Genomic DNA, 27,763 nt, shown 5'->3' on the forward strand with positions numbered 1-27,763 from the left:
TTTCTTTCTGTTACTTCTCTCCTTTCGTCCTTGACTATCAATCGTTGTAAACATACAAAGGTATGGGACGACTACAGGGTTGCTCTAACAAATTACAACAAAGAATTGAGAAAGTCTAAACGCGAGTCATGGAGAAGATACTGTGAAAGTATTATCGAGGCGCCAGAGGGCGCCAGGCTCCATAAATCTTTGTGCAAGGAACACTCAAACGGTGATACAACTTTAAAAAGACCAGATGGGTCGTATACAAAAAATCGGAAAGATACTTTGGAATATATGCTTCAAGTACACTTCCCGGGATCTATAGATACGTCATCGACAGTGAGGGATGATCAGTTAACACCGGACCAAGGGGTCGTGGCTAACAAAAAATCCTGGAGTCTGTCAGGACGTATCTTTACCCCAAACAAAGTACGGTGGGCCGTTGGGTCCTTCCAATCATTTAAAGCATCAGGGGTAGACGGTATTTTTCCAGCCCTCCTCTTACGAGGGATAGAAATACTAATAAAACCACTTGTTGCCATTTTTAGGAATAGCTTTAGTATGGAATACATACCAAACGTTTGGCGTAAGGTCAACGTGATATTTATTCCAAAAACGGGCACTTCCAAAGTCATATAGACCTATTAGTTTAACTTCGTTTCTCCTAAAAACAATGGAAAGATTGGTGAATCTTCACATTAGAGAAAATCTAGAAAAGAACACACCCTTGCATAAATCGCAATACGCATATAATAAAGGGAAATCTACAGAAGGAGCTCTTCACTTTCTCGTATCAAAGATAGAGAAAGCTCATTATTCTAAGGAAATCGCCTTATGCGCATTTTTAGATATCGAGGGTGCATTTGATAATACAGATTATCGCTCGATTGATAGAGCATTACAAAATAAAAACATTAACAAGCCGACCATAGGGTGGGTAAAGGCAATGCTGGAAAGCAGAGAAATCAGCTCATCTCTAGGAGATGTATCAGTCTCAGTCAAAGCATTAAAAGGATGCCCCCAAGGTGGTGTTTTGTCACCTTTATTATGGTCCTTGGTTATTGACGACCTCCTAGTCAAACTAAGTGAGTTAGGCTTGGAGGTAATTGGCTATGCTGACGATATTGCAGTGATTATTCCTGGCAAATTCGACAGAACAATATCCAGCATTATGAATCAAACATTAAATTTCATTCTAAACTGGTGTCGTGCAGAAGGACTTTCTATAAATCCCAGCAAGACTATTATTGTACCTTTCACAAACAGATACAAGTTGGACCTTGGTTCAATTACTGTCGAAGGAACAAATATAAACTATTCCAATGAGGTCAAATATTTAGGAGTTGTTCTGGATAAAAGATTAAATTGGAACTCTCACCTTAAATCGGTGATAGATAAAGTCACCAGAGCCATGTGGGCATGTCGCAGTCTCCTGGGGAGAACATGGGGTATTGACTCCAAAATGATTCATTGGATGTATACAATGATGATTCGACCAATCAGTACCTATGCGTCCCTTGTTTGGTGGCCCAAAACCACACAAGAAACAGCCAAGAAATTACTGGCAAGTCTTCAAAGGCAGGCCTGTTTGTCTATAACAGGTGCCATGCGAAGTTGTCCTACAACTGCAATTGAAGCGATAGTAGGATTATCCCCACTGCATATATTCATATGGAAATGTGCAGCTAGAAATGCACTAAAAATGCAAATCTTGTCAAATAAGGAATACAGTGACTTTGGTCATATGAGTATTCTAAGAAAAATACCGGATAGGGATATTAGCTGTTCAGTAACAGACTACATGATTCCGAAACGGGTCTTCAATAGAAATTATGAGATAATTATCTCAGACCGTGATGAATGGGAAATTGGAGGACCTTGGGTTAACCCAAAAAGTCTGAAATGGTTCACTGATGGTTCAAAAACAAATACTGGAGTTGGTGCCGGGATCTTTGGACCCAACACAAAAATTTCAGAACCCATGGGCAAATGGCCCAGTGTCTTCCAGGCCGAAATCCAAGCGATTTCGATCTGTGCACTGACAAATCTAAAAAGGGGTATCAAAGGGGCCCACATAACTATATATTCGGACAGCCAAGCGGCACTGAAAGCACTAATGTCTCATTCTTTGGAGTCGAGACTAGTGGAAGAATGTGTAAACAATCTTCAAGAATTAAGTACAAAAAATACGGTTGTACTTTGCTGGGTTCCAGGTCACTCTGGAATCGAGGGTAACGAAATTGCTGATGAACTGGCAAGGGCTGGATCGACATCAGACCTTATAGGACCAGAACCATATTGTGGTATCAACTGGGCGGAAGCTAAATCTAGGGTAGACCAGTGGGAACATACTCTCAGAATAGCTTACTGGGAAGATAATCTGAAACTTCGTCAAGCCAAGAGGTTGGTTAGACCTTTTACCTACAAAAAGGAACTGATTAACTTACGGAAAGTAGATATCAGGAAAATAGTAGGCTTTCTTACGGGTCACTACTATCTAAACTATCATCTTAACAGAATTCAACTTCTCAGGGACACTGAGTGTAGACTCTGTTTTGAGGATGATGAAACAACGGAGCACTTATTGTGCGAGTGCGTTGCACTGGCTAGAACCAGAATGCAAATTTTCCACCGTGATCAACTGGATCCAGAAGAAATAAAGAAAGCTCCTATTACAGATATACTAAGGTTAATACGTATAGCAGAAAAATTGTTGGAAGAACATGGCTTTCAACCAACTCCTTTCCAAAGGCAGAGAACAACTAGGCAAACTAGAACCTGATGTAGTGGTCGGGTAACTTTCGCGGATGATCAGAAGGATCATCCATATTAAATTAGGTAGCTTGACACAAAAGATCTTTTAGGTCGCAGTGTCGGTCATTGGACCACCTACTAGGATAAATTATTATTATTATTATCTATCGTTTTACTTTCCAGAGCTTTGAATACGATGGGAGTGCGAAGATTCGAGTGTGCGTAGATTCGAATCTTCTTGCATGCAACAAAAAAATGATACAAATAGTTTCTTCTAATAGCGGTCCCCCCTCGGCAGGCAATGCCAATCCTTTGAGAGTATTATACTCGTATAAACTCATATAAGCCATTTGCCGTTCGGAGTCGGCTTGAAACTGTAGGTCCCTCCATTTGTGGAACAACATCAAGACCCACACGACAAATAGTAAGAGGAGCTCGACCAAACACCTAATAGAAGTGTATATAGGTATATGTATACATATTTTCCCATAGTTCCTAGATGAAGCATAGGGCCTCAATAAACAAGTTATAATTTCGTTTGTTTGGGGCCGAATCTTTAATTTGCCTCCAGGAAGGGCCTGCTCTGTCCGCCTCTGCTGCTATTTGTCGCCTCCGTGTGTTGGCTGGTCTCCCGCACCTACGATTTTCTTGGGAATTCCAGTCTAGCGCTGTCCTTGCGATGTCATCCCGTGGTTTGCGCAATGTGTGTCCGATCCATTTCCACTTGCGACGCATAATTTCTATGTGAACTGGTGTTTGCCCGGCAGTCGCCCAAAGATCATCGTTGCTAATAATATCAGGTCAGAACATCCGCATTACCTTTCGTAGGTAACGGTTTAGGAAGAATTGCAATGATTGTGATATGCTTGTTGTTAAGTACCATGTTTCACATCCATACAGAAGTACGGGCATCCCGTTAGCATCAAATATTTTCAGTTTTGTATGCCTGGAAATGTGGGTTGATCTCCATACCTTGTCAACGTGTCAAATGCCAAATGCAACGCGTCCCTTAGATATTCGATTGCGTATGTCAGTTGTTGATCCGCCGTTTTTTGAAATTATGCTTCCAAGGTAGCAAAGATCATCTACATCTTCAAGCAGCGTGTCGGCAATTGGAAGGGCTTGCGTTTCGGTGGTGTTAATCCGCATTACTTTGGCCTTTGCAATGTTAATTTTTAGACTTGTTTGTTTGTTTGTTAGCAGTAATAGTAGCCCCCGCCAGTGTCGGGCATATCACTGGTCGTCTTCGTCTAGCTCATCTAAGGGTAGGCCCAGGAAACATGCTGTTTCGACGGGTTGGGTCCAGAGAGAGAGAGCCATTCGCATGGTAGCTGGTTCTACGTTACCGGAATGACTCGGGTTTTTCCCGACCAAGGGCTGCCACCCCAGTAAACTAGCCCTGTCTAGTAAACAGTATAGACCTGTTTGTGCTACTGCATGGCATACCGCTAGAAGTTTAGCTGAAGCATCTGAGTAACTGTGCGATAGTAAACAAATGTCGTTCGCATAGTCTAGGTCTTCAAGTCGGCCGCGTAAACCCCAGGAAATGCCCCTGCTGATCGCACATGTTTGACGCATTGCTAGGTCCAGGACTAAATTGAGCAAGAGTGGAGATAATACATATCCTTGAACTTTGATACCACCACTTAGAGCATTTTCGTATTCCATGCGGTATGAAGCGCCCGAGTACAATTCTTTTATGCTGGTGAAAATTTTCTCAGTCACTCCTTTGCATTCAAAAGCTTTCCAGATTGCTTCATGATTGAGAGTGTCCAACGCTTCCTCGAAGTTGATGAAGGAGAAGTAAAGAGGCGAGCACCACTCAACCGACTGCTCCACGATCACTCTAAAGGAGTTAACATGATCAACACAAGATCAATGGGGACGAAAGCCTGCTTGTTCTTTGCTCTTTTGACTCAGATGGTATTCTTTCAGAGTTCCAGATATTTTTCAACAAGGGCAGAATAATCCGAGCGCTTATCTTGGGGTCAGCTTTTAGTAGTTCCGTGTTGATGTTATCGGACCCGGGAGCTTTGCAGTTTTATAGAGACTTTATCGCATTTATTATCTCGATACACAGAAGTGTATGCGCCAATTATTTATTTTTGAAGTGAAAACTTCTTTAGAATCGTTGGGAGTGATTTGAGACTCGATGAAACGAAAAAGCGACACCAAAAAGAAGAAGAAAAAAGATAAACGTATATACATATATGTATGTATAGAAAATGCTTCATTACCAGGCATACAGAAGGATGGCATAAGCAAATTTAAATTTGTGAATTTATATATGTATGTATATATGCGGATATATGTATATATGTTGTGTGTATGTACATATGTGCCTCGCCACAGCAAAACATACGGTAAAATTTCTCAAGAAATCCAGAGCGCATTCATAGGCACAGCGCACATTCATAGGCACAGCATTGCATGTACAGTAGGGCGGGTGCATTTAAAAATTGCTCATTGCTCTATGAAAATCGTATTCTAGGGATCAAAATAAGAAACTTTGCCGAAGGAACCATACCTCTAAAACGAATTCTGATGTCCCCCAATTTCAAAATATCACCATTTTTGGCCTTTACATGAAAAAATCAGCTAAATGGCTATGTTTTTTCTTTATTTTTATTTATTTATAATATTATCTATTTTTTCTCTTAAGAAATTTATTTAGTTAGAACATATGTAAATGAATGAATGTGAGTTATAGAAAAGAAACTAAAAAGTTCGACCCATATTGGGGGACATCAGAAATCGTTTTAGAGGTATGGTTCCTTCGGCAAAATTTCTTATTCTGATCCCTAGAATATGATTTTCACAGAGCAATGGGCGATTTTTTTGCCTTCCCACAAATCGACCCGGCCTAATGTACAGTAACCTTGAACAGGCAGCTGCGGTTGTCGAGCATTTAGAAACATATATTTACATACATATATGGGTGCAAACATATTTACGGAGCCGCGGGCACTCGACTTGACAAAAATTGCATATTGGCAAATAATTCTACGCGAAATATTCCAATATTGATTATTTTCGAATTGTCGAGAAAATTAGCATATGGGCGGCTCGTTTTATGAATGAAAGTACTTGCTCTTAGAACTATGAGCTCGAATTTATAAATCAATTTTTTGATGATGAGTTTTTGTTGCACAGTACAATAGTTGAAACTGTTCGGCGCCGCCGCGACTGTTCAGCGCTATGGCAACTAGGATGATGGCCGCTACGCCTGCGCCTATTAATGCATTTTGTTCTTGTAGTCGCTAGGCATAGAATTTTAGCTTTGGACGACATACGCATTTACAGGAATAAAGTGAGTGGCCTGTGTGTGCGGTTGTATGTAGATGCATATGTGTATATTAATAAGCATTGTTTTGCTGGAAGTTCAGAACACAAATATGTATGTACGTACATAGGCTAGGCCATAGTATAGCATACATATATTACATACACTTGCCCCACAAAGTCTGCGTTCATCCAAATAGCTTACTTAAATTTATTAAAAACAAAATAGAATATTATGATTAAATTGAAATCTTTCCAATTTGTTTATCCACTACATTCCCAGCATTCAAGGGCAAACAAAAAAAAAAAAGATTCCCCACTTCACTTTTTAGATAACGGGAAAATAATTTCAGCAGCATGTAAATGTGGCACCAAAAAGTCTGCGTTCAGCCTGTTTATTTTAATGATACCGTTAATTTTAAGATAATTTTCCTTGTTTATATTAATTTTTGATTGCGCATTACTTCGACTGAATGTTAACAAAGCTTTGTTGAACATTTTATTTATAACTGGAGATAATTATAGAGCATGCAAGGAAAGGGAAAAGAAATAAGGGTTTCTGAAAGGAAAATAATCATAAAAATGTAGAAAGACGGAAAAAGTTTCCGAAATATTGGTAAATCTATTGGGAGAACGAATTCCTATATTCAGCGAGTTGTAACAAATTTTCGGCAAACTGGAATTTTTACATCTAAGCCCAGGACAGGGCGTCCGAAAAAATTATCGACCCAGGAAGAGCGTTCTATAATCAACTTGGCAAAGGTTGACACCCGGTTTACATCCTCAAAATTAGTTGAAAACATAAGTCAAACATTTGAAAAAAGTATTTTCGCTAAAACTGCTAGAAAAGTTCTACGTCAAGTAGGATACCATGGTAGAGTCGCCCGAAGAAAGCCTTTCATTTCTCTTGTGAACAGACGTAAACGCATTCAGTTTGCTAATGAGTACATAAATAAGCCTCCCGAGCTCTGGAAAAAAGTAATATTTTCAGACGAAAGTAAATTTTGTATATTCGGAATAAAAGGCCGTCAAATTGTTTGGCGAAAACCTGGAACTGCTCTTGAAAAGCAAAATCTTGTTGGCACGGTTAAGCACGGAGGTGGCGGGGTTATGGTTTGGGGCTGCATGGCGGCAAATGGGGTGGGTCAGTTAGAATTTATTGATTCGACGATGGTTAAATGGGGATACTTGAATATACTAAAACGGAATTTAAAGCAAAGTGCAGAAAATCTCGGCTTATCAAGAACATTTTGGTTTCAACAAGATAACGACCCGAAGCACACAGCCGAGATCGTTAAGCTTTGGCTCTTATACAACGCCCCAAAATAGCTTAAAATACCGCCACAGTCCCCAGATCTTAACCCCATCGAGCATCTGTGGGATCTATTGGAAAAAAGAATTCGTCCGCAAGTGATTACTAGTAAAGAGGTTTTGCGGAGTGTCATGCAGGCAGAATGGAGGAAGATACCAGCAGAGGACACAGAGAAACTAGTAAGTTCAATGCCAAATAGGCTGAGTGAAGTCCTGAAGCAACGTGGATATCCAACTAAATATTAGATTTGATTTTTGCATAAAGCATTTCATGTTTTTGTATTAGACTTTAAGACTGAACGCAGACTTTATGGTCGCTTTATTTACTTGTTACAGCCATTATTCACCGTTAACTAAAAACTTATGCGAGGAATCTTGAAATTTCTTTTTGTTTTTGAAACGTATACATATAATAAACATATAAATATATACAAATTTATAAAAATTATAAAATCCGGTTGTGTGTTTCATTCACTAAAAGGTTATTGTAGGGTGAACGCAGACTTTGTGGGGCATGTGAAAAAAAAAAACAAAAAGAAAATAAAACTAAAAAAACCGCAAACACTTGAACAGAACGTGCCCGTGAATTTCGTGCACGCCGAAAAACATTACGAAATGCGCAACCTAGTATTTCTATTGTGCATAACAATGCATCCACTGTGCAAAATAGTGAAAACGATCATCGTAAGTACTTTAATATTTTCTAATCAACAAACTAATGCTGCTTTCGTCTCATTCTCTCTCAGTTTGTTTTACGGAAGGTTTCACTTCTATCGCGTCTAACCGTTAGACTGGTATTTTTTTTTATTTCTTAATCTCTTCGGACTTCTTGGCCCTTTTCTATTTCAAGCTTCATACATAACTTCCATTCCGGCTCACTTTAGCAAAAAATATCAAAAATTATCATATGAAGACTATATTTTTTTTTTTAATTTCCAAATGAGCTGTTTTAACGGGATATGCGAGTATATGTAAATATACAAAGCTGAAAGCTGAGGCTCATGAAATGCTGCCGAGTTTAGTTGTATTGTTTTTGTTTTCTAGGTAACGCTATTCTATAGATGTATCGTTATAATGTCATTCCTCGGAATGTTGAATAATAATTTTCACAATAATTTACAAAATTCCAATAGAAGCGCAATTAAAGCTTAGTATAATTCAGTCATTCAAGCGCAACGCAATTTATGTAAGCATTTTTTCTTACGTACATCGTAAATAGCAATGTAGAGGGGACAAGTGCATAAAGGCGATAACAATAATAACAATAACAAAAGTTGTAACACCAGTAGTAAACTTTGAGGCAATAAATAAATATACAAACTATATATAGCTTTACTATACTTACGGCAAACGTGATCTGGAAATCTGGATGGGCAAGTGAACGCGAACGAAATAAGAATTTAAAGCAGCGCTGATGCTTGATTGGGAGGTGAGGACAATCGACGACGCGACGAAATACAAGTATCATATATGCATATAGAACAGATTTTAAGCATGTACATATGTATGTGTGTGTGCTTCTGAAGTAATTACAGCGAGATGACACACTCTGTGTATTGAATGCGCTCATTTAGCTGCTGTGCGTATGTATGTCTTCACCGCTGACAGTTCGGCTAACAATATTGAGCTGATTCGTTGTTTGCGTTGTTGCATTTGTACCGACCAGGTGCTTCCTACTAAACTTAGCTTAATCATCACAACCACCGCCTCTCCACCGACATTAGCGGAGCTGTGCTCCATCGCGTCGTGATGCCCCTTATTCTTATAGAACCTGTTTCTCATGTCGCTCGGCGGCGGCAATGAGGAACTAAAATAATTGAAATTCATATTATTATCATAAATTTGTTTTTTTGCAAAAAAATTACAAATTAGCTAACTATAATTGCGACTTTATTTACGCTACGTGCAGATGCGGTGGACGCGAATTTGGCGTGGTCAATGGCAACAATTTTAATAGGGACGCGCAAGTAAACAATTCAAACAAAATCAGTGTCATTTGTCGGAGTCTTTGGACAAAAGTAGGTAGCCACGCTTGTATAATTTATTGAGTACTTAGCCGTGGAAATAAAGTAGGCAAAACAAAATGAAAAACAAAAAAATAAAAATTAAAAATAAAAAATTATGAAAACCAATTAAAATACTTTTCGTCGCACAAGTACAATTAAGTACAAAGTATTACCAATTTGCCTAATGCGCATGTCTATTGAATTTTAATTAAGAAGTTTCTTCGTCGTCAAGCCAATACTTGAGCGTATTTAGGTCGTCTGTTCCTTTGCGGCTTTATGGATTATCAAGTTGGGCGACGCAAACGATGTCGCTTCAAGTACTTGGGCAATATCCAATTAGTATTCCCTCATAGCGTTACTGCACCGTTGGCGGTTGTGGTGGCGAATGTTGCCTTGTTGCGTCTTTAGGCGCAAGTACTAACTACCCAGCACAGCTGTATTATTTATGGCCAATGAACCATTAAACCACAAATGGAAACACCGCAACAAAAGTGCTGCTACTAATGACATCAATATCGCGTGAAATTTAGAAAGGCCATTCGGCACCTTCGTATTTACCAATTATTTTTGCTATTCTTTTACTTATGCCATGCTTTCTTGGACTAACAAAAAAAAAAGAAGCGTTAAATTGGATAAGCGAGTGGGAACTACAATGGGATTCTCAGTTCGGTGCTGCGTAAATTTATAAGTTCTCCTCCATTTTCTAATTGAAATATGAAGAGGCGCTGTGCGGTAGCTGAACGGTGAATAAGTGCACACAAAAATCAAGTGAATTTTAGTATTGAAGGCGTTTTTGTTTTTTAATAAAACACCGCGAAAACACTGAAAACTTGTTGGTTTGAAAAATGACTGACAAAGGATGTTGCCACTTTGCACGGAAAGGATATTTGGATGGAACTTCCGTTAAGCTTGGTTAGTGAAGTGCTGCCACACTTGACTGGGCAATTTCGTGCATAAATAAATTTGTGAGTAACAGAAAATAGCCGTTATTACAAATTTACTAACAGAAAGAAAAGTAATATGTAAAAAAGTGGGAATTTTTGGGAACGTAAAAAAATTGCTAGATTTTTTAAATATTTATTTTTTTCACCTAATTCTCGTTTTACACGATAGATGCGTTCCCAAAAAAATTAACAATTCCAAAGATTCCAAATTTTTTGGGAACATATCTATCGTGTAAAAAGAGAGTTAGATGAAAAAAAATCTAGCAATTTTTTAAGTTTAAAAATTTATTTCCTATAATATATTTTATGAATTAAAATGTGTAAGCACGAAATAAATCTTAAGTGAGCTATAAAAAGAATTTTTCAGTATTTTTTTCACGATAGATACGTTCCCAAAAAATTCCCAGAAATTCGAAAAATCGCGAAAAAAATATTGAAAAATTCTTAAATTAAAATTAAAATGTGTAAGCACGAAATAAATCGTAAATGAAGTCTAAATAGAAATTTTTCAGTATTTTTTTCACGATAGATACGTTCCCAAAAAATTCCCAAGAACTCAAAACGTCGTGAAAAAAATATTGAAAAATTCTTAAATTAAAAATAAAAATGTGTAAGCATGAAATATATCTTAAATTAAATTTAAAAAGAATTTTTCAGTTTTTTTTCACTATAGATACGTTCCCAAGAAATTCCGAAAAATTCCCAAATTTTTTCAAGAATTTTTCAATATTTTTTTCACGATATAAATCTTAAATGAAGTTTAAAATAAATGTTTGAATATTTTTTTCACAATAGATACGTTCCCAAAAAAATCCCAAAAATTCCCAAATTCCCAAATTTTTTGGGAACGTATCTATCGTGAAAAATATATTGAAAAACTCTTTTTAAACTTCACTTAAGATTTATTTCGTGATTACTCGAATTCATTAAATATATTTAAAAAATAAACCATTAAACGGCGAGAGCAAAATCTAGCGAGTCTCAGAAACTTTTCCTGCGACTAATTTAAACGCTTCGCACATGAGTTGAAAAATCTCACACTATTTGCACTATGAGATTCAAGAAAAATTCCTAAAATGTAGAAAATAGTGTGAAAAAAAATAATTCGTGTAAAAAAAGATTTTTTTTTAACTCGTGTTAAATCAAATTCGTGAAAAAAGAGAATTAGAATTATTAAAATAAAAAGATTCAATATTTTGTAATAAAACATATTTATTTAATTTACTTATAAACAAGAAATATAAGTACAAATGATTATATTGCATAATTAAGGGGTTATAAACAGTTAGAAGGCCGAAAAAAGCGAATTTTCCTGAATTTTTCTGAGAAAACTTTTGTAGATCTAAAAATTTTCACACATTTTATGTTATCTTTTAATTGGAGTTTAAGACTTAGTATTAGTAAAAATATTTATTTGGAAAAGAGCTACAGCTGATCTCCAGTAACTCCTCTCAAAAAACTCAAAAAAGACGTTTTGCGGTGACCCTTATATATCTGAACTGGATCCTCTGAAATTAAAAAAAACAAACAGATTTCGTTAAAGTATTGTTATATCTAGTAATTAATCAAAGGAATAAGCAAAAAAAAATTTTTTTTGAGAAAATGGCGGTATCTCAAAAGACAAAATCGATTTTTGAACAAAATTTCGGCCTTAAATTGTTTATAAAAAAAAAAAAAATCAGTGAGAAAAGATCATCGATTAATTACTAAAAAATATATTTAATAAACTCGTGTTAATATTTGAGACTAATCGGTTTACTAAGGAGGCTGTGATGAGGTACAATTTTGAGATGGCGGCCAAGAGTTGCCGACCTTTTTGAGTAGAGAGACGGGACCCCCACTGAGTGTGTTTCGCGTTATAGTCGCCTCCAGCTAGAAATCTATTTGTGATAATGATGTTGATCACCGACTATAAAATACCATTTTGAGAAAAACGCGCTGCTGCTCCGGCCTTGCACTTTCAAGCACTCTGCAACGTCCTTTCAAATTTGCGTGTAACTTCGCAAATATTCACCGGAACAAAATTAAATTTTCTGTGCGTATTCTTAAATCTATGTACATTAAGAAAATAAAATAAAGAAAAATCGATTTTTTGAAAATTCTATTGTAACTGTATATAACCCCTTAAGGGGGGAGCCTGCTTTAGAGGCTTCAATAAATCGATTTTTTCGTGGATTTTTTTGGGAAGTAAAGAAATGTTCGCTTAAAACGAAACTTTCAGGTTTTGTTGCTATATATTTCAACAGTCTTTTCAAATTTTTTCATTAAATAATATGTCATATTATGCCTGGTACAAGCATTTTGCCGAGGCGCCTCGAGTGTGCATGTGTCGTGCGGCGAGAAAGATGCAGGTGGCAATTTTCATCTGAAACCAAAAACCCAAAAAGTTTTTATTTTGGTATAGTATAGCTTCTAGTTAAACCAGGAAAATTCAACAAAAAGTGAGAAATTCAACAATTTTTCGCTAATTAAAGAAAAAATACATTTTTTTTGGAAAAACAAGTTCACCTTAGATTGTTTAAAAAGTGGGTTAATCATTACTTTCTTAAGGTTTTTTAGGTTCAACTAGAAGAGAATTTAATGCCGAATACAATCAATGTTATCTCGTTTCGATAGGACGTTTAACTTTTTCCCTATCTTTCACGCCAATTAGGAAAAATCGTAAAAATAAAAAACCGAGAAATCGCACTTCGACCGATCCGGCCGCTCGTATACTCGTACCTGCTCGACGCTTGCTCACAATTTCTTCTGTAACTCCGAAAGTATTTTGAATTTGCTTCTGAAATTTTGAGGACACATTCTTTGAATAGTTTGGGAGGATATTTATGCAAAAAAAAACAAAACGTTTTTTTGAAACCTCTAAAGCAGGCTCCCCCCTTAAAGCAACTAGGAGCAAAGGTTGTTGGCCTTATTTATTATAATATGGTATAATAAATAATACAATTTAAATAATTACTATATTAAAATTAACGAACTAAATGTTTGACAAATTAAAAAAAAAAAATGCACAAATTTTAAAATAATAATTTACTTTCAACAAATAATAATGACAAATTTATCACTCCCTTGTGCTAGTCCCCAGATGCCATTGATTTACCACTGCATTCGATTTACTATGGTTGTATTCTGTTAGATTTTAAATACGTTCAGCTGATCCATATAATTTGTAAAAATTTGCTATAAGAAAAAGAAAATAATTTTTCTTGCACCTTAACAAATACCCACTTTGCGTATCTATGTTCATATATAATTTAATACGCTTAACTAAACGAATAATAATTTACATAGAATAAGTCACTAATTGGTTTAAGGAATTACCAAGTATCAAAAAAAAAGTCCCGCACCTAATTGGCAATACCAATTAGAGCGATCATATATTACTACCAGTAGAGGCCGCGTTGTGCAGTAGTGTGTTATGTGAGTCATTGCGCTTAGTGCGCTTGCTTTTGCTCTTTCATTTGCACAGCGCTTTGCCTCTGTAGCTATACAATCTTATGTTGTTTGATGGCGCATGCTATTTCACTTGCACATCTATAGATAACCGTTCGCGTTGACATTTCAATGAAAATTCAGCAACTCAAACGACTTTTGAATAGAATAAGTAGTGTGATAAAGTGGTGTAGCGTTTTCACGGAGATATTTTGTAAGAAAAGCGAGTGTGGAAACGATTTTCTGTTATTTTTTGGGTTTTATAAAAATTAATATGAAAATTGTTGCGTGCAAGCGAATTATCAAACAAGCGAAGAATGTGGTAAAATAGGCTTACTACTGGAGTTCACCAGCAACCAAAAACGCTGCGTACGTGTCGGAACAGCTGGTTCTTAAACTATAATGCAGACGTTTTCATCGTTTTCCTCCATAGTTAACGCAAACGTAATTCTAATTAGCCGAAAATCTATTGGATATTATTCTACAGTTCGTGCGCTCAATATGGTTGATTTGTAGGCGTATAACTTTATTTGTGTGCTGCTATTTACTGCAAAATATATATATATTGCTGCGTTAATATCACTAAACTTTGTCGTATATGCACTGAGTGCGCTCACCATTCGTAAGTATTCGACGCAAAGAAGCTAAAAATTGCAATATTTACTCATCTTGGCAAATAATACTTTTTCTCGTGTTATGATTAATCTAAATTCCAATTGGCTTTTACATTGAAGTGGAACAAAGTACAATTGCCAATTACTTGTGAGAGAACATATCAGCTGTTTGTTGCGTTATTTTGACAGCTACATGCATACATATCTATGCGCTATTCAAGGTGATCACTTGAGAATTCCATACAAAAATAAAACGGAATGACGACATGCTTCCAATGCCAATGTACTCTAATTTTAAATGCTCAAAACGAGTTCTCCGAGAGCTTAGCCAATAATTACTGCACAAAAGCATAGATAGAAGCCCGGTTACGAGGTTTTCTATGTAGTAGTATGTGTGTGGGTTTTTACTAATTATTTTAAATTTAACTTAAAAAGCATGCAAGTATAAGTGCTCATAAACACATTTCGCTATTGTTGATATGATGCTTTGACGACGCATGCCATATGCCGAGATAAGCATCAGTTAATAGAGATAAGACGGCATTCAGCGTAGTAGTCGGCATAACACACTAACAAAGCCGGGAGCAAGATAAATTATAGTGGTGAGTTTCAACGAACGTAGCTACATTACGCTGCGGCTTGAGTTGATAAGAATTTGCACTATAATTACACTACTAGCACAAAAGTGGGTACTTTTTTTTTTAGTTATGTAGGGAAGAAAATTTCCATGCGATATATTCAGAACTGTGGCGCTAATTGCCGGCAATGAATTTTCTACTTTAATTGATAATGGCATTTGCATGTGTGTTGCATAAATATCTGCCAGCTAGCCAATTTACAATTATTGCTTTGCTTTATTAGTTTATATAATATCATAAAATTCTCCATCTGAGATACACAGGAAATCTACGTAGCTGCTAGTCGCTTTACTTTGAACATTGTTTTTTGTTTTGGCAACTGTGCGTAAAAATAGCTACAGGCAAATAATATACATATGTACATATGTAGCGACGAGTGTTTGTGATTGTATTGTCGGCGTTTTTGCTTTTGTCTATACACATTTTAAATTCATATTTAAAATACTTTTGTACTCTCCAAAACCAAACATGTTTGGTGCTGATGAGCGCGCCTGCATAGAAAAAAAAAATGTCATTGGTGCGCTCATTTACATATTTGCATACACTTTTTTTGCTGTAGTATTGCCATACATATGTATATGTGTACATATGTATATCACCATTAGTAGAAAAACGCCTGCGATTACTTTATGCTTTCGCTTTTTTACGCTCTATTGTACATCTATGAGCGCGCTCAGTTTTATATACACACGTACATATCTACTAGTATGTATGTATATTCGCAAGTGGATGTGGTTATAAAATGCGTGGAAGTGTTTTTGTACGCCGCCTATGCTTGGTTCTACCGAGATCAATTTTAAATTTAACATACTTCAAATACCAAGTCGTACAAGTAGTCGTTTATTGAAGTACAAAAGTCCAATTCTATGAAGTTGTACAACTTCAAAGTTTTTCAAACCGATAAATTTTAAAATTGATCCGTCAAACTGAGCACTCAATTTATATTTTGTTTAACAAAATACGCCGCTGCCTTAATTCCATCTTGCGTTCTCAAATGTTTGTTGTTGTTTTTCATCAAACATCAAGGCAAAGCGCCGCTCGGCTTTCGTTTAAATTTGCCGTTGTTACTCAATTTTTAGTTTGCGCTCTTTCATGGAATATTTTCGTTGTATTTACTTAAGAACTTAGTACACTAATAAAATATGCGCAGCCATATGTAATTAAAAAGCTCGCAGCATTGTGCGAATAATTGTTTAGGAGAACAAAGTCTACATAAGATATACTATTTTTCCGTGAGATAGCTGGATAGTTAAAAAAAAGTGTGTAAATAAATATATTGCTAATTGAGTGTGCTCTTTGCAAAGCTAAACTAGTTTGAGTCTCACTTTCTCCTAAGTTGCCTTGCTGCATGCGTCCACAGTGAACCCTTTTCAAGCGATTTCACTTCAGTGTCATTATAATGGCGACTTCGTTGTTTTGTAATTTGTTTTTGTAAACAGCTTTAGTTGAAGCTGCATTCATTTGTTTGCTTATGAAATAAATATAAATCTTTCATGCGATCTTATTCATAGTTAAAAAGGTGCACACATAGATATGTTTACCTTGAAAATTATGAGTAATGCCAAGTGCTGGCATGGGTACTCATCAACCTGCAGTTTGTGTACATACATGCACACACGCATACATATATTGAGCTGCCTTATTTAATCTTTTTTATTATCTGTCGTGACACATTCTCGATTTCCATTGCTAACTTATACAGCGGCTCATCCGTCAGTGGTATCGCCGCCAGTAGTGGGTGAATGTATTTACAGTGGCCGACATAACTATGAATACCCCTTGAAGAAATATTTTGTTATGGAAATAAGTCCGTAAGCTGCTCCTCGAATTTAAGATTGTACACATTATTTTTCTTAGTGTGAGCTAGCAAACCAGCGCCGTTAAAAATGTGCCGTTATCTTTTCACATGCTAGAACAATTTTCACTAGTTGCGTCTCAGTTGCTTTTCGGATTCGACAAAAGTGTGCATACCACTAAACTATCCGCGTGTGTTGTCCTTCGTTTTAAATATTTCCCAAATTCGTAGTGAAATGGTAATGGAGACAATCTTTTGGTGTTTATTTTACCTTGTATTTTACAACAAGTATACTTTTAGCATATTGTAATGCCTAAGTCGAAGGAAATAAGCATTGATTTAAGAAAACTAATTGTTCAGGACCACAAAAATGGAATGGGGTAGGGCAAAATTGCTAAAAAATATAATAGATGCAAGTCAACAATCCAGAGAGTTATAAAAAGTTTCAAAAAAATGCCGGCTTTGCGAGCACTCCAAGAACAGGTCGGCCAAGGGTAACAAATTCTCGCGATTACACGCAAATAGTAAGGGAAATTAAGAAAGACCCCACAACTTCGGCAAGGTTTATTAGAGAAAGTCTTCAAATTAATGTAAGCGAGCGAACACTTCAACGGAGAATTCGTGCAGAGGGGGTTTCTAGTCATTACAAGATCAGGAAACCTTTCATCAGCAATAAAAACATGAAAGCGCGACTAGCATTTGCCAAAAAGTACTTCAATATGCCATTGAGTTTCTGGGAGAAGGTTATATGGAGCGATGAGAGTAAGTTTGAGTTTAAAAATACAAAAAGAAGAGAAAAAGTGTGGCGAAAAAGTAATGAGGGGCTCCAATCAAAGTGCGTGCAAAGCACAATTAAGTTTGGCGGGGAAGTGTGCTTATCTGGGGCTGTTTTTCCTATAGCGGTATATCAGATCTGGTACATATTGAAGGAAAATGGACTGGGGAGTCCTACGTCAATATGCTCGGGCACATTCCTAGAGCGCTCGACACGAAGAATGGGTCTTGAACACAATTGCATCTATCAACAAGACAACGACCCCAAACATACCAGTGGCGTAGCAAAGGAATACTTTAGACAAAACTCAATAGAGCTTTTAGAATGGCACGCTCAAAGCCACGACTTAAATCCTATCGAGCACTTATGGCAATATTTAGACGAACGAAATCGATCGATCAAGTTGCCGCTCAAAGAAAGCAGAATTTTTTCAGAAACTGAATGAATTTGTAATTGAATGAATTGAATTGAATGAATTGAATTTTCCCTTAGGTAGGGTATGTATAGTTATGTCGGCCACTGTATGTACTATATATGATGAGCTTGACAGTGCTGCGACCACACCTTGGCATACACCCATAGACGGTGCATTGACAATGCACTTGTACGCGTCTGGCATTTCAATTGGCTGTAGCAAGCAAGCTTGGTTTCGCAATTTTCGTTGATTCCTCCTCACCATGCAATTCAATATAGAATTGAAGGAGGAATGCGCAACAAATGATTGCTTGCGCTGCAACAATATCCCATTCGCTAGCGGCAGCCGCTACAGCTGCTTGCACTTCCACTTGGCTGCGTACGTGACCTTTCCGTTAGCTATTGCTGTTAAAGCTATGGGGCTTCTGGGCCAGTAGTTCCGCCATTGCAGTAAAAGTTGAAAAGAAGGCGGAATTAGTAGTACTTTCTGTGGAAATTCGAAATTTGCTACGTAAATATGCGCGCCAAATTGAACTACTGCACGCCACTCTACAACTGAAATTGAAAATGTTAAAAAGTTTAATAATTTAATTTAAATATTGCAACTTTTAGCTTGTTTTAGTATTTATTGCAAAGTAGGTTTGCCAATTTTGTATTTTCTTTTGCAAATTTCCAGACTTTTTATTGACACTCTGCTCCGCTTGCAGTTACTAGCTACAGGCACAGCTCACAGTGTGTTAACATAAACGCATCTGCCTCAACATGGCTACGGGTGAAGTAGCTGACTCCATAGAGCTGGAAGCGGTTAATCGGCAATCATCTTCGTCCACATCGGCGCCTGCAACAGGTGATCTGACTAAAGTTACTACGCCAACGACTTCGAAGCCAATAACACCACCGTCGCCGCCGCCGCCGCAGACGCTCGTCAATACCGTTACCATAGCGCCACTTATCACTACCGACAAAAATTTGTACGCTGACGAAACTTTGACACAATTAAAAGATGTCCACGCGAGCACAAATGCTGTGAATAGTATTTTAACGGCTATGCCTTCGACATCACGCAGCATTTACAGCGAAGCAGCAGCGGCGCATGGCGGTAGTGAGTCGGCGCGCCTGATGCAGGCTGAAATGGCAGTGAATGCAGCACAGCAGCAGCAGCAGCGTCTGCGCAGCGCCAGTTCGACGTTGGATGCCAGTGTTTCGCGTACGGCGTCTTCGGTGGGCAAGCATGAGAAGAAAATTGGCCATCGGCGCGTTGACGAAGGTGGCGAAGTGACATACAAACGTATTCAATCGAAACAAATAATGGGCTCTATACAGCTCGGCATTCAGCATACGGTGGGCAGTTTGGCTAGCAAACCTAAGCGCGATTTGCTCATGAAAGATTTCTGGGAAATGGAAACGATTGCATTTCCACCGGATGGCTCATCGATTACGCCGGCGCATCATTATAGTGAATTTCGTTTCAAAGTTTACGCTCCAATTGCATTTCGTTATTTTCGCGATTTGTTTGGCATTGCGCCCGATGATTTCCTCATGTCGATGTGTGCATCACCATTGCGCCAACTCTCCAATCCCGGTGCATCTGGCTCGATTTTCTACTTGACCGACGATGATGAGTTCATAATAAAGACGGTGCAAAAGAAAGAATGCGAGTTCTTGCAGAAACTGTTGCCGGGCTACTATATGAATTTATCCCAAAATCCTCGCACTTTACTGCCAAAATTCTTCGGACTGTATTGTTTTCATTACAATGCAAAAAACGTGCGTCTGGTGGCGATGAACAATCTGTTGCCATCCGATATTAAGATGCACGCCAAGTACGATCTGAAAGGCTCCACCTTTCGCCGGAAAGCGTCCAAAGCTGAACGCCAAAAAGCCAGCCCCACCTACAAGGATTTAGACTTCATGGATCACCATCCGAATGGTATATTTCTTGAAACGGACAAATATAATGCGCTTATCAAGACAATCCAACGAGACTGCATGGTGTTGGAAAGTTTTCAAATAATGGACTACTCTCTGCTAGTAGGCATACACAATCTGGACTTGGCGCAGAAGGAGAAACGTGAGGAACGTATACGGAATGCGCGCGCAAAGTTGCAACGTTCCGAAGAAGTACGCGAGTCTCAGGAACCACCCGAATTCGAGCAGTCGATGAATGCTGGCTCAACCACAGCACTGCAATCAGCAGGCGCCGCACTGAATCGCTCGCGCAGCATGAATCGTCAGCGACTGGTGGCGCATTCGACCGCACTGGAATCGATTACCGCCGACATGGATATACCCATGGAAGAGGACGAAGATGTGCCGGCCGGTGGCATACCAGCGCGTTCCGAGAACGATGAACGTCTAATATTGTACATTGGCATAATCGACATATTGCAATCGTATCGCTTGGAGAAGAAGCTCGAACACACATTCAAGAGCATCATCTACAATGGTGACACTGTATCGGTGTGTCGGCCATCTTTCTATGCGCAGCGCTTCCAAAATTTCATGGGTAAAACTGTGTTCAAAAAGACGCCGACCTTTCCGCTGAAACATTCCCCGTCGAAGCGCAAGAGCTCGACAACGTTGCGCACACCACAGCGCACGCCATCACAGAATTTAGCCTCGCACACACGTCCGCCTCTGTTGTCTGGCTACTCGACGCCACCACCTGCCTTCGATGACATCTCCGAAGAGGACATTACCGCCACACCATCCACCACGAGCGCCATGTATCGCAGCTCGGCCTTGAGTGCGAGCGAACGACCACATTTAGCGCCACAACGCTCCTATCTGAGTTCGAATCGCAGCGCTATTAGTAGCGCCACCGATGACTACAGCGACGATGATGAGATAGCGTCCAGTAGTGGTGGTGCACGCTCGCCAATGCGTCGAGCACGCTCGCCACGACTCTCCAAGAGCGATGTGCAGTTGACAACCATCGGCGGTGTGGCAGATGCGCCACCCGCGAACGTATACGACGATGGCGACAAAAGTGGCAGCTTGGTCAATAGTAAGATGGGCGTATTGGTGAGTAGCAGCGAGGAGATCAATGCAAATGGCACGCGAAAAACGACTGTCGTCAAGGCGGTGCAATCACAAACCTACACAACCACATTGGTGCTTAACGATGTGAGATGAAGTGGACGCACCCGGCCGAGCTCTCTAGGCAGGCGACGGAAGTGTGAAAAGCTGGCGCGAGGGATGTGGCTATAAAAATACGCATAAGTATGTGAAAAGTTGAACGAACAGGCAGTTAGTTGGCACAATTAGTTGTATGCGTATTAACAAAAAAGTCGACAACGTATTAAAAGCAAAAGGGAAAGCCTATGCCATTTGTATACAAAGTGCGCTTATTACTACTTTATATATTCGCTTATTTATTAGAATTAATGATAGCTAATAAACGAAACGCGCTCACTAAGGAGTAGCTGCTTAACAGCTCGGTGAAGGTCAACACATTGGGCCACGCTCACTTTTTTTTTGTTTTTTTTCCAATTCATGTAAAGCGTGCGGCTTTTGTTGGGGGAAAAAATGATATGCCGGTTACCCAAAAGGGATTGGTTGGTGTGATGTAACGAAAGTATTGCTGTGGCTTGGCCACTGCTTTAAAAATAAATAATTTTAATTTAAGGGTTACATAGGTTTTGTGGCTTTAAAAAATCGAATTTTATTTTTGGCTTATTAATTTCTACAACATCTCAAGAATATTATCCTAAATTTTCAAGTCGATCTGAATAATAGTTTCGGAGATATGGAGGGTGTGCGCTCCAAGCCACTTTTATTGTTACTCAAAACTTTAAACGCGTGTTTCTCGGAACTGTGGATTCAAAGTCGGTTGTCAAATTTTCTCGAAAACTACTCAACTGATCCTGATGAAATTTTACACAGGTGTTCGAGATACAATTTACTCGTGCTTGAACGAAGGATTTTTTTTTCAATAACAACTATTTAAAAAAAAAATGTCAAGCAAATTTTACCGAAATTTTCATGTTTTTGAAAAAATGTCTGCCAAAATTCCAATTTTTACTTTTATTTTCTTTCCTTCGATCAAACACGAGTTTATGGTCTTAACTAAATCACTTATTTTTGTTTTTTCATTTTTGATGAGCCTGTCAGGAGTTATGCTGACAACGCGGACGCAACTTTTTTCGGGAGGTCACCGGAAATGACGTCAAAATGGAGGAGTTAAAATTTTTTTTTTTTTTTTAATTTAGGAGTTTTTCTTGAAATATGTATGTATCTATAAGACAGAAGAAAGTTTGAATTAAATAAATAATTTTTTATACAGAAAAAAAAATATTGAAAATAGGCCTTTTTTTACCCAACGAAACCCATGTAACCCCTTAACACTGTAAACTTTTTGTTTGCTTGAGTATTAATTTGCAATTCTGCTTTATTTAGTTTATAATTTTACTTGAAGCTATCATTTATAATTAATTATTTAAAAGTTCCCTTTTTGTAGAACCTCTTTATTTAATTGACCGAACCGATTGTGCGAACCGACTCTATTAATTATTGTTCTATTTTTGGGAGAAAGTTGAAAATTGCCGAAAAGTGCAGTTAAACTGTGAGTAAAAAAACTGTGCAAAGTTTGCAGTGATATACAAAAATAAAAAAAATAAACAAAAAAAAACAAGAGAAAAAAAAACAAAGAAAAAAAGCAAGAGAAAAACAAAAACGATAGGGTAGTTTGTTAAAAATTAACAGCTGATATTATAAATAAATTAAAAATTAAATTTAACTTTTAACGGCATAATTATTTATAAATGCGTGTGAGTATGCTAGCTTTACAGTGCACACACACACACACAGAAGCACACACACGCGCACACGTATCCTACTGATTGTAAAAATATTAAGAGTCTACTATAAACATAGTATTAAATAGCAAATCAAAATAAGCAACAATCAACATTTATCGATATTTTTATGTACCTACATATACAACCAACTCTAATAAATGAATGTAATTTTTCCATACAAAAGCAAAAAAAACGAAAAAAACAAGCAAATTAATCATCCTTTATGTGCTTACACTTCTTCTCTTTGCTGCTGTGTTTCCGTTATGTTTTCTCTTTATTGTTGGTGTGGCTGAGTTATCGACTCGATTGATTCCTCAACTGGGCTTTCATCTGTTATTGTGCGCGGTAGTTTGTTTTCGCCAATTGTTTGTGTTAAAATTTTATTATCATTGCATTATTCCTTATGAAATTCACGCAGTAAATTTAAAAAATTATTAGCGCACGCCCGCAAGCCGGCATGCCGGAGTGTCCTGCAAAATCCCTATATTGGGCAGTGAAAGGCTGCAGCGTTGCTGGCGTTTAATGGTTGTACGTTTTTTAATTATGCACTGCAATGAATGAAAGCAAGTAAGTGCGGCGTGCGTTTTGTAGTAGAAACCGCACGCCCAATAAACATTTCGGTGGCGGTTAAGGGGTATTCTGGTCTAGACGCCTTCATTTTAGGTATTTTTGATGATAAATGAAAAACATTTTTACTATCCATTTTTTTATGGTTTTTATTAATATTGGAAAAGTATAAAAAAAATTAAATATTAAAAAAAAAAAATTAATAAAAAAAAAATCGTGGAACTACAGGCCGGCGGAGAGATTAAAAAAAAATGAAAAACATTTTTACTATCCATTTTTTGTATGGTTTTTATTAATATTGGAAAAGTATAACAAAAAATTAAATATTAAAAAAAAATTAATAAAAAAAAAAAATCGTGGAATTACAGGCCGGCGGAGTGATTAAAACAAATGAAAAACCTTTTTACTATTAATTTTTTTATGGTTTTTATTAATATTGCAAAAGTATACAAAAAAAATTAATAAAAAAAATAAATACAAAAAAATTATATTAATAAAAAAAAATAGAAAAATCGTGGAATTACAGGCCGGCGGAGTGATTAAAAAAAATGAAACAAATTTTTACTGTCCATTTTTTAATAGTTTTTATTAATATTGAAAAAGTATAAAAAAAAAATTAATAAAAAAATAGTAAATAATGAAAAAAAAAATTAATAAAAAAAATAGTAAATAATAAAAAAAAAAAATTTATAAAAAAATAGTAAATAATAAAAAAAAAATTAATAAAAAAAAAATTAATAAAAAAAAAATTCATAAAAAAAAAATATATAAAAATCGTGGAATTACAGGCCGGCGGAGTGGGGACTACATAAAAAACGGTGCTCTATGGTTGACATGATTTCAATCCTTGTAGTGGTTTAAAACAAACAAATTAAAAAAGTCGTCATTAGTTAGGATGTCGCTATCGGATTACGCCAAATCAAAGAAGAAAAAAAATTTCACAAATTTTTTACCCTCTTTTTTTTACCCTTTCAATTTTTTTAAAAATACTTCAAACTCAAATTTTTCAAAATCCGAGGCAGGCGCGATAGACAGATGTATAAAAAAAAATTCATATCAAACTTCAAAGCGATCGGTCAAGTAGAACTTGAGATACTACATGGTCCAATAAGTTCATAAGGTGAGGCTTTATGGCGGCGGCAATATCAAAAGCATATGGTATTTAGTGAGAACCGCCCTTTAGGAGCTACTTGTCAAATTTTCGTTACATTTTGCCGATTAGTTTGTGAGTTACAGTCGTTTAAGTGAAGCTACTTTTGGTATTGTGAAAAAAATGGATTCAAAAGAATTTCGTGTATTGATAAAACACTGTTTTTTAATTAAAAAAAAAACAATGTGAAAACACACCAATGGCTACGGAAGTATTATTCGGACTCCGCTTCGTCGATCGGAAACGTTGAACGATACGATAATTTAGATGCGGTCGTACGGACACTGAGGACGCAGTGCGTTCAGGACGTCCAAATGAAACAGTTGTTCCAGAAACCATCAAAAAATATCCATCGTATCATTCTGAATGATCGTAAAGTGAAAGTGTGCGGGTTAGCAGAGGCCGTAAGCATATCGAAAGGGTCAGTAGGAACGATTTTGCATGAACATTTGGGTGTGAAAAAGCTAGTCGGAAGATGGGTGCCGCGTTTTCTCACAATGAACCAAAAACAACAACGAATAATGGATTCTGAGCATTGTTTGGAGCTGTTTCGCCGCAATCCAAGCAAGTTTTTGCGTCGATTCATAACAATTGAGGAAACATGGATCACGCAAGAATACTAGACGAATACACCTTTTTATATCAAACGACAGATTTTTGTAACTCAGTAGAGTTGCATTTAAACATATCCTCTACCACAACTTCCCTAACGAGAGAAGATTGGGACAATGGGGTAATGGACAATAGGAGCGGAATCAGTATCTATAGTGATGGTTCCAAACTAAATGAACTAGTAGGCGGAGGTTTCCACTCTGAGGAAATGAATGCCAACATCACATTCCGGCTACCGGATCATTGTAGTGTATTTCAAGCTGAAATTCTGACTATCAGGGAAGGCCTGTTAGCCCTAAATAAAAGTGTCCTCACCACAAGAGATATAAATACCTATATATTCAGATAGCCAATCGGCCCTGAAAGCATTACAATCGCCTAATATTAACTCGAAGACGATAAAAGAATGTATCGACATTTATAAGCAGACAAACACACTATCAGAGCTACCAACAGGCTATGGACTCAGCCCCTGACCTGTGTCCATGACGTGGCCAGAATGGAACATGGACCACACTTTTTATGCGAGTGCATGCCTCTGGATAGATGTAGGCTCAATATTTTAGGAAAAAGTTCCCTGATTAACTTGGCAGAAGTTGCCAATATAAAAATAACAAGCCTTGTTAGATATATTAAAGCCACAGGTTGGTTCAATGAGGACACTGTAGAGCGAGCAGAGGGGACAGCCCTTATTCTAATTTTTTTGTTTTTTTCATTTTTATTTATTTACATTTTTTATTTTATTTTATTTATTTATATTTTTTTAAATTATTTTAACAGCCTTTTTAGAATTTTGATCGTTCAGTAGCAGTGTCATTTAACAATTTTGGTCACCTGAGGCCAACAACTTATTTATGTTCTTTTTTGTTTCTTAGTGCCTAAAAATAAGTTTTGACTACTCGCGACTTTATTTTGGTCGCTAATTTTGCAGTTATAATGGTTTTTTTGTGTCGCACATTTTCGTGCGACATGGCCGGGGAGATCATAAAACATGTCGTGGGGCCACGTCGCATTTTTTGTAGTTTTTGAGTTGTATTTGATATTTTTGGTTTATTTTATTTAGTTTTCCACCAGGAAGCGAAGGCAACAAGCTTTTAAAAAACCTCTTGCTGTTATTGATTACAACAAAGCCAAATTAGGTGTTGATATATCCGATCAAATGACCGCCTACGCCACCACAGAGGTGTTAAGTGGTACCGCAAAGTGCCTTTTGAACTGTTACTAGGAATGTCTGTCGTAAATGCCTTTATAATGTATAAAAAGGCTACAAACAAACAATAAACCGCAACTATGTGTAGAATGTTTTCCTAAATATTCCTAAATTAATTTTTGCACTGATCTCCATTAAAAAATTGAATTTTTAATTTTAAGTTTATTGTTTTTCTACTGATTTCCATTTGAATTTACATACATATATATTTTTATATTTGTTTTGTTCATGAATGAATTAATTTTTAAAAGAATTAATAAAAAGACAAATTTTAATTTGCAACTTTTTTATTATCCAAAAAAATACCATTAAAAATACACAACGGCCATGGGAAATACACCAAAATGTTCACCACAGGCCAGAGAATCCAAATTCTATGTAAAATTCTATATTAAAATGTACAAAAATGTGTGACGTGGCCTCGGGGTAACATTTACGTGTCGCATGAAAATGTGCGACGTGGCCTCAGGGTAACATTTAGGTGTCGCATGAAAACGTGCGACGTGGCAGCCAACGTGTTAACTCAATTATTTTCTTTTTTTTTTAGTTATTTTTATTTATTTTATTTTAATTTTGTCTTTATTCATTTATTTCGTTGTTTTTTGTTTTTTAATATTTATAATTTTTTTTAATATAATTTACTTTATGTTTTACATATGCATATGCATCTTTTTGAATTTTGTTATTTACTTTATTTAAATTTTTGTTGAATTTATTAATTTTTGTTTTATTTTATTTATTAACATGTTTTGTATTTATTTTATTTTAATTTTTGTTAAACAATTTATTTTGCTTTTTAATTTTAATTTTTTTATTTATGTATATTTTTGTAAAATTATGCCAACTCTTTCATATATTTCATTTTTTTCTATTGATTTTATTTGTTTTATTTTTATTTTATTTAACAATTTTTTTATTTACTTTAATTTTTATTTTATTTAATATAGTTTTTGTTGTTGTTTATTGACCTTTTGTTTTTAATTTTTTGTTGTTTTTTTATTAATGGTTTTTGGTATTTTCTATTTTTTTGTTGTTTTTAATTTTTGTATTTTTTGGAAGTCTTTTATACATTTTTTGTTGTGTTTTATTTCTTTTTTTCAGTTTCTTGTTTTTTTTATTTTCTGTTGTTTTCTGTTTTTGTTGTTTTTTTTTGCTCCTTTTTGTATACATGTTTTGTTGTATTTTGTTCTTATTTTCTATTCTTTGTTGCTTTTTTTGTTTATAAAATTTTTGTTTTCTATATATGTATTTTGTTGTTTTTTATTTATTTTTTTGTTTTTGTATTCTTATTTTTGTTGTTTTGAAAATATTGAGAAATGCATTTTTGAAGCTTATTGGGTTGTATTATTGCAGAAATTACGCAAGTGCAGTTGTTGTTGTTGTAGTATCAGTTCACGCTGCAGCAGTGAGCGTACTTGCATATACATATGTGTGCGTGAATTGGGTCTCATTTATGCAACTACACTCATATTTAATTTTCC

At 36.4% G+C, this 27,763-nt stretch overlaps 2 protein-coding genes across 3 annotated transcripts in view; both read left to right on the plus strand.

The window, feature by feature from the left end:
• The window catches only part of LOC128868034 (uncharacterized), a 98,489-nt gene that overhangs the window by 16,264 nt on the left and 54,462 nt on the right, over nucleotides 1–27,763 (plus strand). The gene's annotated exons all lie outside the window — the stretch shown is intronic.
• LOC128868035 (phosphatidylinositol 4-phosphate 5-kinase type-1 alpha) lies at nucleotides 13,750–22,574 on the plus strand. 2 transcript variants are annotated; one of them, XM_054109751.1, is made up of 2 exons: nucleotides 13,750–14,330; nucleotides 18,621–22,574. In XM_054109751.1, the coding sequence occupies exon 2, from the start codon at nucleotides 18,707–18,709 to the stop codon at nucleotides 21,077–21,079; it is 2,373 nt and encodes a 790-aa protein (XP_053965726.1). In that variant the 5' UTR covers nucleotides 13,750–14,330; nucleotides 18,621–18,706; the 3' UTR covers nucleotides 21,080–22,574. The 2 variants fall into 2 exon arrangements, with proteins under 2 accessions (XP_053965726.1, XP_053965727.1); XM_054109752.1 differs by having other exon boundaries at nucleotides 18,652–22,574.

The sequence above is a fragment of the Anastrepha ludens genome, chromosome 6 (assembly GCF_028408465.1).
Source record: "Anastrepha ludens isolate Willacy chromosome 6, idAnaLude1.1, whole genome shotgun sequence".
NCBI classification, from domain to species: domain Eukaryota; kingdom Metazoa; phylum Arthropoda; class Insecta; order Diptera; family Tephritidae; genus Anastrepha; species Anastrepha ludens.

What these genes read in the sequence shown, in the direction of transcription:
- LOC128868035 (XM_054109751.1), top strand. Translation starts at nt 18,707, where the DNA reads ATGGCTACGGGTGAAGTAGCTGACTCCATAGAGCTGGAAGCGGTTAAT.